The following is a 13,002-nucleotide window of genomic DNA, read 5'->3' as shown; positions in this document are numbered from 1 at the left end:
TTATTGCTGAAGTTACAGAGCCGATCACCTTTAATGTCCTTGGAGAGCTAGTAGTATGGATGCAATTTCAAATTCTATTATTTACTTACGTGTTTTGCCCAACAGACCGTGCTAGTCTTTAAAGATGACGTGGCTTACCGGACAATGCACCACTGCTTCGTCAGGGTTAACAAGAGCGTGCAGACCCTGACAGGCACGTAGCTATAGAATTCAGGGACGGGGGTGGTAGGAAGGAAAATGACGTACACCCTCCCTGGCCCTCACCCACCCCGGGACTGGAGTGCGTATTTGGGCTGATTTCTCCGCCCTTGAAAACGCAAATCCTGGTTTCCCTCTATATTTAGTGATAACGCGATTGATCGCACAGGGCGAGCCGGATTTTGTAAGAAGAAGGAATTTTACCAAACAACTCCCCTGCCTTGCTACCAACTTGGTTACAGTTGCTTAAATACCCTCGCTATTCCTGCCTTTGTGGCCTCAAGGGCTAAAGTGGGACAAGGCTGGTATTTCTGGTGATGAGGAAGTACTTTTGTTTTAAGGGAGGCTGGTGGCGGTTGAACTGGGACAGAGGTCACCGTAGGGGTCACACTGGCCCCTCCAGGCACGGCGGGGCTTGGCTGCGGGTCGGGCGCCAGGCTCCCGCAGGCGGGCAGCGCTGCCGAAAGCCTCCGGATTGAGGTTCCCTCTGCCGCTTCCCCGGAGGGGGGCACCCTGGAGCCGGCACCCAAGGAACCCGGGCCCACGCGGGAAGGTCGAGCTCCCCGTGAGGTCACGGTTGCCATGGCTCTGGGCAGTGACGCGCGTCGGCACGTGACGAGCGGTTGCCATGGCGCCGGGCGCCCGGCGGCGCGGGCGCTCCGCCTCCCGGAGTGACGTCCGTCGGGCCCCCCTCCTTTTCCCGCCCCCCCGTGCCCCCTCCCCCCCAGCCGGCTCCCCGCGGCCCCGGAGGTTTCACTGCACAACAAGATGGCGGCGGCGGCGGCGAGCGGAGCTGGCGGGGCTGCCGGGGCCGGAGCGGGGGGAGCCGGGCCGGCGGGCCGCCTGCTGCCTCCGCCTGCCCCGGGGCCCCCGGCTGCCCCCGCCGCTGTGCCCCCGTCGGCCGGCCCGCCGCGTCCCTCAGCCCCGGCCTCCCGCGGGCCGATGCCCGCTCGCATCGGCTACTACGAGATCGACCGCACCATCGGCAAGGGCAACTTCGCCGTGGTCAAGCGGGCCACGCACCTCGTCACCAAGGCCAAGGTACCGGCGCCGCGGGCTCGGGGCGGCGCGGCCCGGGGCGATCGGGGCGACCCGCGACCCCCCGGCGGGGCGGCGGGCGCCGCGAGCTGGGCTCGGCGTGTCGGGGAGCGTTGGGGAGCCGGGGCACGGCTCGGGGCTGCGTGAGGCGGTGGGCAACGCGGGCTCCCGGGAGAGGGAAACTGAGCGCCGGTGCGGGGCTGCGGGGCAGGCGTGGGGAGGGTCGGCCGGGCGCTGTCGGGGGGCGGGGGGCGGCTGGCTGGAACTCTCCGGGGCCGGGGAGTGTGGAACCAGCGGTTAGGAAATCCTGGGCGGTGAGGGCAGGGGCGTGTGAAGTGCGGCCAGGAGGATGGAGAAGACCGGGGCAGGACTGGCAGACCCGCTCGGAGGAGAGCGAGGCCGGCCGCGTAGCGGTGCAGGGTCCAGGGCGCGACGCGGAGCCTGGCACCTGGTGACAGAGGTGGGAACGCGCGTCGGCTCCTCCGAGGCTGCAGAGAGGGGGCCCGTGGGGGGGGGGGGCTTTGGAGGGGCACGGCTGTTGCAGGGGGCCGTGCAGAAAATGGGGCAAGGAGGACGATTGTTTTCTTGTCCCTAGGAAGGGGTCCGGGGAGAGCGACCCGAGGGGAAGGGGGAGGCGGGCAGGGCTCCGGTGGCCCTGGGAAGCCAGGGGTTAAACCATTGGGGAGCGCTGGGTCGCTGGTTATTTTTAGTTGTTGGAGGGTCGGGAACTGTGGGCTTTGTGGAACCTAGGGTGGGCTTTCCGTGGCTTGGGAAAGCTTGCGACTGAGGAACTAGTCGCGGGAGGATCCCATTCCGTGGGCCCTTAGGTTCCCCAGGGATTCTTGGAGCCGGAGTGGTGAAATTGGCCAAGGTCAGTTAGGAAGCCATGTATGTACACATGAGAAATTGCGTGTTTGATGGAAACACTGCCAGTACTTTCTTCATTGGTAGTGTTGACATCAGGAGGCATCTTTCGGTTTTGGTGGAACCCACAAAGCCCATCTTAGCTGCCCCTTTTCTTTGCTCGGTATCGCACTTGAATGAATACTGTTCATGGAGTCATTCATATATTGGAAACTGCAGTTGTGTTTTCCCTCAACCTGACGGCTGGAGGAGCCGATGGCTGCTGCTGTTTCCTACCAAGCCACATCAGTTCCCCTCAGCCCGGCCTCTGGTTATCACGACCTGCCTTCTTGTTTTGGCTTTTACGGCAATCACTTGTTTTCAGAGGCTCATTTAGGCTTATTTAGGCCTTCTCTCCTGCTCTCTTGCAACCTTGAAGTTCCTTTCCCCCCTCCTTCTGTCAAAGACTACAAGGGGCCTTTCTTACCAGGGTGGCAGGGAGGGTGGCTGTGGCACATTGATTGGTCAGTTTCACTTCCTCTGGAGGGCCCCTTCGGTTTTTTTTTTTTTTTTCTTCTGGAGGGTGGGGGTCAGTTTTTATCTGAAGGCCTCTAGTTTGCAGGTCAGAGCTGAATGAGATATACCAAAGTCCAGGGATCCCTGACCACCCTGGAGAGGAGCAGGCTCCCAAGATGAGTGGACCTCCTCACCCCCCACTGTTGCCAGTCCCATTTACTGTTAGCCAAGCCAAACTTCTATTTACAAACAGTGTGCCTTGTTCCTTGTTTTGATATTTTTCCCCACTCCCTCCACTAAGTAATCACATTGTGCTCCTGTGATTATTTTGCTCTGACCTCTGGGGGATGGACTCTGTGAACCTAATTGGTTGTGTGGCTTATGGTCTCTGTGATTTAAAGAATTTTGAATCTTCTAGCCCTTGGATACATCAAAATATTGATTAAAAAATCTATGACAGACAGGGTTGAGTGTTTTTGTAAGTGTAATTGCAAACAGTTGATTCTTGGCTTTATATACAAAAGAGACATTTCTGTCTTCAGTAGTCAGCAAAGCCAGTACCTAATTATGGCTGGTCTGCCCGCTTTCTAATTTTCCTGTGTGTGTGTGTGTTTGGGGGTTGGGGGAGAGGAGGCCTATTTCTTCAACTGAGACTTTGGTATCCTTTAGGACTGCAGAACTTTAAATGTTGGCTTGTTTATAAACGGGTGTCACTGTTTATGTTGGTTTTTATCTTTGATCATTTGTGGTGTGTAGTTGTGCAATTCCTATGTATGGAAATATTCAGAGTCTTGAATGAGACTGAAATGGCTTGGACAATGAGTTACATGTGTGAAGAGACCACACCAGCATTCATTTGTGTTTCTGTAACAGTGTGCAATTTCCTAGTTACAGTTACCAGTGCCCTATCTCTTGCTCTCTAAATTACTCTGAGGACAGGGAGGGAAGCTTAATTCACAAGGAGTTGTCATGCGCTCTGTGTGAAGGGTGAGCATATTTTGGCCTGCTCCCTGCTTATCTGAATCCACTTTGGAAGGGGTTCTCAAATGCTGACAACTTGGATGTGCCTAACAGCTGTTGACATACAGTACGATGGCCTATTTAGGCCATGGTTCGGTTATATAATGGCAGGGAAGGTGCCTAGGTACTAGAAGTTGCCGAAGCTGCTGCTCCGTTACTCAGGTAGATTTTTCTCCCCATGTACTGCAGCATTTATCTTCGGCAGAAAGGTCAGTTGACACCAAAGAGTACATGTTTTCCCCATCTCTTTCCAGAATGTATCGTTTGTAAAATTCTGTCTTAGAAGTGTGTGATGATTGTCTTTCTCTTTTTTCCTCTGTAGCTCACGGAATGGTCTGAGTTTTTCGTATAACTGTAGATAGCAGTCAGACTTAAGATAATTCAGATGATACTTGCGTTGGCCAAAGGAGGTTAGGCAATGGATATTTTCTCAACATCAGAGAAATATTTATATCGCCTTTTCTAACACACACTAACCATTCCAAGGACTAAGGGCTAAAATAAACTGCATTTATTGACTAAGCTACTGCACCCTATCCAACAATAAGTGGTTTAGCTGGCTTTTCCCCAGATTCAGAGAGCTCTCAAACCTCCTGTAGTAGGAGCCGGCTATGAATAATATCAGCAGAGAAAAGGAAATATTTTCCTCTTTGGTTTGTGCAGCACGGTCCTCGTGAGCTCAGACTTCATATTGGCAGCACTGCAGTGCTAGGGCGTCACTGCAGAACGTTAACGGGGAGAATGTTCATCTGTGACACACTCTGGTCAGCAGCTCACCCTGGCTGTCTGTGTCCTACCTGCTTTGATTTCCTCTGCTTTTGAAGGAGCCTTAGCCTGAGACTTTTTGACTCTGTTATTTTCGAATAACACTATAAAGCATTAAAGAAAGTTTAAAAATAGGTTTTCTGTTCGCAGCTTGCTTATAGTCTGTTGCATGTGCCTAATGATACCTTCACTGATTAGATGAGTGGGAACAATGACGTGATATGTATGTATATATTTTGCATGCTTTTTTAAAAGTGCATGACGATAAAAGCCTTTGGTCAAATACTTTTAAATATATTTCACTTACCTATTACTAGTTTGTGGTAATAGCTTCAGCTTTATATAAGACTGCTTGGTTTGAATCCTCTGCTGCTTCATAATTGGTTGATCTTGGACCATGAGAAGTTATCTAACTTCTCCACGCTTGCATTTCCTCACCTGTAAAATAGTACTCACCTGACAGATTTGGGTCTTAGGAAGGTTACATAAGATAATACACTGCAAGCTCTTAGGACAGTGTCAGGCACATAGTAAGACATGGAATAAGTGTGATCTTCGTGATCATCACCATCGTCATCAGGTGTTATAGTAAGAAAGCTGAGTAAGACATAGGCCCTCTTTTTTGCTTTTTACCTCTTGGGAACAGTTCATCAATGCGTACGTCATCAGTTTTGTGTAGATAGATTCCATCTTGATTATATGTTTTCATGGTTAAAAAAAAAAAATGGAGTTTGCTACTATTTCAGGTGCCACTTTGAGGTAGTTGTGTTTAATTCCTGTGGGGTATGGGCTGGCTAATCACATGGAATTGACATTTTAAGACATAGTTTTTCACTAAATTCTCTTTTTCTGTTTCCTAAAAAAGTTATGAGCCTTATCTAATGAAAAGTGTGACTAACCCTGACTTTTCCATTCAGTTGCTTTGAATTTTCAGTGTGTTTTGTGTAACTAATTTTTGTCACATTGATGATGACACAGAGGGTGTTTGAAAGTCTTCTCCAGAGAATCAACTTAAACCCAGTGGAGAATGTGTAGACGATCAGAACACATTCGCACTTGCCTGCGACAGTGCTGCTTAGAAGGCAAAGGTCAGGATTCTTAACTTTAAATATTGTGCAGGGAAACATTTTGCCCTATGACCCTGTTCCAGATTTGATCAGTGAGGACACATCTGTGTGCTGTCTGGTTTTAGTGCAAACTCATTTCCAACAACTCCGAGTGAACTGAAAGCATCATTTTTACTCTAAGGAAGAGTTTAATGTCACAGCTGAGCTGATGCTTATGCCCATTAGAAAGCTGAAAACAAGATTCATTGGGAAATAGAAGAGAGGATTATGTCAGAAAGAAATTGAAAGCAAGTTTTACATTAGAGACATTTGTGGAAGACAGTCCCCTCTTTAGTCAATCTAGAAGTGACTGTTAAAAGATGACCAAATTTGTTTTGATTTAGCTGTGATGGGGTTACTAACTTTGTGTAAACTTTTTAAAGAGCCAAGACTGACCAGCATTCCACTTCAGTATCAAAGGTGTTTATTTTAACGTTCTGGCTTTGGTGCCAGCTCCCTAGAAAGTCGTAGATCTGGCTCAAGCCAGAGGTGCCCATACTAGTTATTTCTGTGCCAGAAGTGCTGTTTTCATTTTCCAAGCATCAATCTGGCTAATGTTTTATAGTTCATGGCATAAAGGAGAACAAAATAGAAAAAAAAAAAAAAGAAATGCTCTCTACTTAGCAGAGCCAACATCTCCAGAAATGGAACCTTTCCCTTATCCATTCATTAATTTAACACATATATACTGAGTGCAGTTTTTTTTGTCAGATTTTTTCTAGGTTCTGCAGTACACTGGATGAACAAAACAGACAACAAGCACCTGACTTCCTGGAGCTTATTTTCTAATAGGAGCGGATAGATAAGAGATATATTACCAAAAAACCCATGCCTTCATACATATGAAGAAAATAAAAGTGCCAGAGACTATCTGGAGTGGGTGCTGAATCAGATAGGGTGGTCAGAGAAGGCCTTCCAAGATGGTGATGTTTGACCCCAGGCCTCAATGATGAGAAAAAAATCATCCTGGGAAGACCCAGAAGACAGGACATTCCATCCAAAAGGAATGGTCAATGCAAAGGTCTTGGGGCAGAATGAACTTGGTTTATCCAAAGATCAGACCCAAGGTCATGGTGCCTTAGTGAACTAGGGGGAGAGTGGTAAGGATGAAGTCAGATAGGGGCCAGATTTCAGATCTTATGGACCATTTTATGGAATTGGGTATGAAACGGGATCAACATCATAGGATATCAAAATAGAGCACTGATATCAACTGATAGATGCCTTTAAAAATTGATGCTGGGGTTGGGCTTTTGGCCTAGTGGTTAAGATTCTTGTGTTCCACATGGGAATACCTAGGTTCAGTTCCTGGTTCCAGCTTCTGACTCCAGCTTCCTGCAAATGCAGACCCTGGGAGGCGGTGGTGATTGCTCCGTTAGTTTCATTCCTGTAATCCACAGGGAAGACCTGAATTGTATTCCTGAATTTGTGGCTTCAGTCCCTGGCCGCTGTGGGCATTTGAGGGAGTGAACCAGTGGATGGAAATTCTCTCTCTGTTCTCTCTCTCTTTCAAAGAAGTAAATAAAATGAAAAAAATTCAGGCTGATTGTTTTATGATACAGGGCAAGAGAACTTGTTTTGATAGATATCTTGAGAAGGGAGGTGTTCGATTTTAACAGGATAAAGAGAATGCCATACATTTTGCACATAAATGAAACAGGATCAACTAACAAATATTTATTGATTTATTCGGCACAGAATAGAAATAGAGATGTTCTGTTCCAACTCTTTTCTAGAGTTTGGAAATGCGAATTTAATAAAATTTAGACTCTCAGGTTTTAAGGGACCATTGAAGTCTTTTAGAGCAATTATCTGCTAGATTCATGGTTTTCTTGTATGTCTCCCCCCACCCTCATTTTCCCAGAGTCCTCTAGCTAGTGGAGAAGCTGGAATTAGAATCTAGGCAACTGGGCTGGCGGTGTGGTGCAGTGGGTTAACGCCCTGGCCTGAAGTACCGGCATACCAGAGGGGTACCGATTCCAGACCCGGCTGCTCCTCTTCTGGTCCAGCTCTCTGCTGTGGCCTGATAAAGCAGTGGAGGATGGCCCAAGGCCTTGGGCCCCTGCACCCGCGTTGGGGACCCAGAAGAAGCTCCTGGCTCCTGGCTTCAGATTGGTGCAGCTCCAGCCTTTGCGACCATCTGGGGAGTGAACCAGTGGATGGAAGACCTCTCTCTCTCTCTGCTTCTCCTTCTCTCTGTGTAACTCTGATTTTCAAATAAATAAATAAATAAATCTTTTTTTAAAAAAAGAATCTATGCATCTGTACTCCTAGTTGATTCTACCTTGATTCCTGCAGTCATAGAAAGCATTGCTCTTGCCCTCTGAACCCTGCTCTTTTATTAGAGAAACAAGATACTCCTACCAATTAAAGTGTGAAATATTTATATCCTTTCTATTAAAACAGACTCCACAAGTGAGATGCCATAGTGAGAAGAGACATGTGTAAGTAGGAAAGAAGAGTAAATATATCAACACTGTATTTTACTTGTCCTTTAGCATTGTGTCAATTACCTACCACTGCTTTGTTTTTAAATTTCCTACTCAAATTCCCCTTGGTGCTCCCTTAACACGACTGAGATACAAAGTAAGTAAAAAAGGAGATGCAGTAAAAACAAATGCAGGGACCATTAAAATAGTCTGCCTTATATAATTTTCTTATGTCGGTATATCCAACTCACTCCCAGGGAATATGGGTGATTAATACTTTTGCTCTGTTGGCTTGGTCTGATCTACCTTTGAAGGTACCTTTCTTAGGTGGGCTTTTCACTTACCAGATCACTATCAGTTTCCAGGAATGGTACCATCTTATAACTCATTAAGAGAACTGGATACCTAGATATATACCTTGATAACACAGATGAGGACCAAGAGAATCATTTATCTAGGGCTCTTATAAATTTGGTTCAAATTTCTGGTCTGAGAACTGCACCCCTCCCCCAGATAAATGACCTCCCCTATCAAGTGAGTCCCTGGATCCTCGTAATAGGGAGTAGCTTGGTACCTTACTGGCATAATAGTATAGTCCTATTGTCCTGCAGTTGACTGATAATATTCAGAGGATGAGAATTATATACATTCTCATGGGCTTTTGTCCTAATGTAATAAATCATTGCTAAGTAAATGGCTTAATGTCTTTGAGAAGCCTCAGCAGTCTTGGCCACATTAATTTGAAAGACCATTAAGAATAGAATCCCATCAGCTAGTCCAAAACTGTTGAATGAGCCGTCGTGAAGTTATGTTAGGAACATGTTTCTGTTTGGCAGGTGTGTGATTCACAGTAGACATGGACTCTGTGGCCACTGAGAAATACTTCCATCTCAGAGTTAGGCTTTCCAAAGGACTAGGTATCACATTGTGAATACTTAGCCACATTTCCCAGAAACTGAAAAGAAAGGAGAAGCAGACCTATTGGCTGCTTAAGCTTTTCTGTGTGGGCTGGGCTTACTCAGTTGGATACTTGTGACTCGTTATTTTAGGTTTTGATTGGGAACCTCTGAGAAATCACGAAATTTTTGCCTAGTTTCTTCTCCAGCACATGCTTACCTACAGCATGCTTTCCTTCTTAGCGCTTTCCCCAGAAGAACTGAATGTGAAAATTTAGGTTAGCTAACCACACATTTCTTGAGACTAAATATTTGTGGAGAAGAAAATTTTTATTCATTCCAGCTATCTCTCTGTCTGTCCATCCAATAAGCAAAGCTTTTTTTTTTTGGAGATTTCTTTCTTTTTTTTTTAAAAAAAGATTTATTTATTTGAAAGAGTTACACAGAGAGAAGGAGAGTCAGAGAGAGAGAGAGGTTCACTCCCCAGTTGGCTGCAACGGCTGGAGCTGCGCTGATCTGAAGCCAGGAGCCAGAAGCTTCTTCCAGGTCTCCCATATGGCCTTGGGCCATCTTCCACTGCTTTCCCAGGCCGTAGCAGAGATCTGGATCAGAAGTGGAACATGCAGGTCTTGAACTGGCACCCATATGAGATGCATGCACTGCAGGCAGTGGTTTTACCACTACGCCACCACACCGCCCCCCCTCTTTTTAAAGATTTATTTCTTTATTTGAAAGTCAGAGTTACACAGAGAGGAGAGGCAGAGAGAGAGAGAGAGAGAGAGGGAGATTTATTTCTTTATTTGAAAGAGTTATACAGAAGCAGAGGTAGAGGTAGAAGTAGAGGTCTTCCATCTGCTGGTTCACTCCCCAAAGGTCACAGTGGCCAGAGCTGGGCCGATCTGAAGGCAGGAGCCAGGAGCTTCTTGCAGGTCTCCCACGCAGGTGCAGGGGCGCAAGGACTTGGGCCATCTTCTACTGATTTCCCTGGCCATAGCAGAGAGCTGGATCAGAAGTGGAGCAGCCGGAACTCGAACTGGCGCCCACATGGGATGTGAGCACTTCAGGTGGCAGTGTTACCTACTACACCATAGCGCCGGCCCCCATCCAATAAGCTTTTTAAAAATTATTTATAAAAATAGAGATGGGGTGGGCATTTGGCTTTGTGGTTGAGATGCTGGCTGGGATGCCCATGTCCCACATCGGACTACCTAGTTTGATACTCAGCTCTGCCTCCTAACTCCAGCTTCCTGCCAGTGCGGAACCTGGGGAGCAGTGGTGATGGGTCAAGTGATTGAGTCTCTGCCACTCTATGGGAAACCTGGATTGGGTATCTGGCTCCTGGGTGTGGTCTCCATGGCTGTTGTGGGCGTTTGAGGACTGAAATAATGATTGGAGCTCTCTGTCCCCATCTCTGCCTCTTAAACAAGAAATAGAAATAAATGGAATACGGCACAAAACTTAAAATGTGTGAAGGAGTATCCAGTGAAGTCTTTGTGCTCCCCTAATAGCTCAGCCACACAATTTCTTAATTTTGTTTCACAAACATTTATTAAGGGCTTCTCTGGATCAGCCCATGCACTACATTCTGTTTATTTTATTGAATTTGATATATTTGAAATTTCTAAAAATAATTTCACTTAAAAAATCAAACTTACATTGCATGATATAGGATGGCAGACTGTGATAATTTAATGTAAATTCTGAGGGCAGAGATTTTAATCTGTTGTTTGCTATACCTATATTCCCAGTCCCAGTGCTTAGTATGATGTCTGTACATAATCTTGGAGTGAATGAATATATAGAAAATAAAAAAAGCTTTATTTTTCTACACTTAATACATCTCAGATTTTCTATTTGAATTTATCTCTTGTTAAGATATTAAAGAAAAGTAATTTTCTACTCTGTTCTCACAATTCTCTGAGTAAGGAGATTTCACATATCTGAGCAAGTGATTTTTGGCATATCTCAAAATTTCATTATTAGGAAGTTCAGTGTGTTAAATCCTGCAATTAAATTTTTTTTTTTTTTTTTAGGGATTTATTTATTTGAAATGGAGAGAGAGATCTTCCATTTGCTGGTTTATGTAACGGCTAAGGCTGGGCCAAGGCAAAGCCAGGGGACAGGAACTCCATCTGGGTCTCCAATGTGGATGACTGGGCCATTTCCCACTGCTTTCTCAGAGCATCAGCAGGGAGCTGGATCAGAAGTGGACTGGAAATTGGGACTGGAACTGGGATGCTGGTATTGCAGGTGGCAGTGTAGCCTGCTGCACCACAACACTGGCCCTAAATTCAAGTTCCTTACTTTATGTTTTTATTTCAATTTTTAAAAAGATTTTATTTATTTAAGAGATTGAGTTACAGACAGAGAGAAAGGTCTTATATCTGCTGGTTCAATCCCCAAATGGCTGCAGTGGCTGAGCTGGGCCTATCTGAAGCTAAGAACCAGGAGCTTCTTTTTGGTCTCCCAGGTGGTGCAGGCGCCCTAGCACTTGAGGCAGCTTCCACTGCTTTCCCAGGCCATCAGCAGGGAGCTGGATTGGAAGTAGAGCAGCTGGGACTTAAACTGGTGCCCACAGGGGATGCTGGCGCCACAGGCAGAAGCTTAGCCTCCTAAGCCACAGCACCAGTCCCCAAGTTCCATACTTTAAATGGGAGCTTCTTTCATATTTCCAAGTGGGTTACTTCTGTGGGATAGCTCCACAGACATGATCAGCCTGTCAGAGCCTGCAATTTTTTCCCCTTTTGCCTTGAATCTTTTTTTTTTTTTAACTTTGAACTGTCTATTTAAAAAAAAATTAAGAGAGCTTTTATTTAATGAATACAAATTTCATAGGTACAGCTTTAGGAATGTAGTGGTTCTTCCCCCCATACCCACCCTCCCACCCCTACTCCTGTCCCACCTCCTACTCCCTCTCCTATCCCATTCTTCATTAAGATTCGTTTTTAATTAACTTTATATACAGAAGACCAACTCTAAGTAAAGATTTCCACAATTTGCACCCACACAGACACACAGTATAAAGCACTGTTTGGAAACAAGTTTTTTTTTTTTTTTTTTTGACAGGAAGAGTGGACAGTGAGAGAGAGACAGAGAGAAAGGTCTTCCTTTTTGCCGTTGGTTCACCCTCCAATGACCGCTGCAGCCGGTGCATCTCGCTGATCCGAAGCCAGGAGCCAGGTGCTTCTCCTGGTCTCCCATGCGGGTGCAGGGCCCAAGGACTTGGGCCATCCTCCACTGCCTTCCCAGGCCATAGCAGAGAGCTGGCCTGGAAGAGGGGCAACTGGGACAGAATCCGGCGCCCCGACCGGGACTAGAACCTGGGGTGCCAGCGCTGCAGGCACTGGAAACAAGTTTTATAGCTAGTTCTCATAGTTCAACTCATTGAGGACATGGGGAGTAAGTGCACAGTGACTCCTGTTGTTGATTTAACAATTGACACTCATTTATGATGTCAGTGATCATCTGAGGCTCTTGTCATGAGCTGCCAAGGCTATGGAAGCCTTTTGAGCCCACAGTCTCCGTCAATATTTAGATAGGATCGTTAGCAAAGTGAAACTTCTCTCCTTCCTTCAGATGGAAGTACATCCTTCTTTGATGGCCCCTTCTTTTGGATCCTCTCTTAATTTGGTGACTTATCAGACTGTCTTGGGCTGCTGGCACTTCCTGAAATAACTTCAGACTATTTGTTGAGTTACTTGTTCCCTTCTTTATACCAAGTGATTTAATTTAACAAACAAAACAGAACAAAATGAAAGGCAGCCCACCAAAGAAACTTCCCTAACACTGGCCCTTAATTTTGGTGGTTTACTTTGGTCCTTAACACTAAGGGTAATTCAGTTAGTATTTGTTGTGTCATGTGTATGCAAAACATGGCAATAACTGGCACTGAAAGACAAGAAGACAGATTTTATTCTCAGGGTGGACAGAGGGTTGAGTTAAAAGGGCAGCTGAGGGGCTGGTGCTATGCTGTAGTTGGTTAAGCTGCCACTTCAGCGCTGGCATCCTATATGGTCACTGATTTGTTTCGTAGCTGCTCCACTTCTGATCCAGCTCCCTCTACTGCACCTGGGAAAGCAGCAGAAAATGGCCCAAGTGTTTTGGGCCCTTGCACCCCACGTGGCAGACGTGGAAGAAGCTACTGGCTTTGGCCTGGCCCATCCATGGTTATTGCAACTATCTGGGGAGTGA

General features: G+C 46.4%; 1 protein-coding gene across 6 annotated transcripts in view; it reads left to right on the top strand.

Moving 5' to 3' along the window:
* Positions 1-966: 966 nt before the first annotated feature.
* SIK3 (SIK family kinase 3) overlaps positions 967-13,002 on the top strand; it is a 242,380-nt gene continuing 230,344 nt past the window's right edge. For all 6 annotated transcript variants that reach the window (XM_062197073.1, XM_062197070.1, XM_062197074.1 and 3 more), the window contains exon 1: positions 967-1,239. In XM_062197073.1, coding sequence (XP_062053057.1) covers positions 967-1,239 — 273 coding nt within the window. The remainder of the gene's footprint in view (positions 1,240-13,002) is intronic.

This window comes from Lepus europaeus, chromosome 7 (genome assembly GCF_033115175.1).
Source record: "Lepus europaeus isolate LE1 chromosome 7, mLepTim1.pri, whole genome shotgun sequence".
NCBI classification, from domain to species: domain Eukaryota; kingdom Metazoa; phylum Chordata; class Mammalia; order Lagomorpha; family Leporidae; genus Lepus; species Lepus europaeus.
This window is presented reverse-complemented; position numbering and strand designations above follow the sequence as displayed.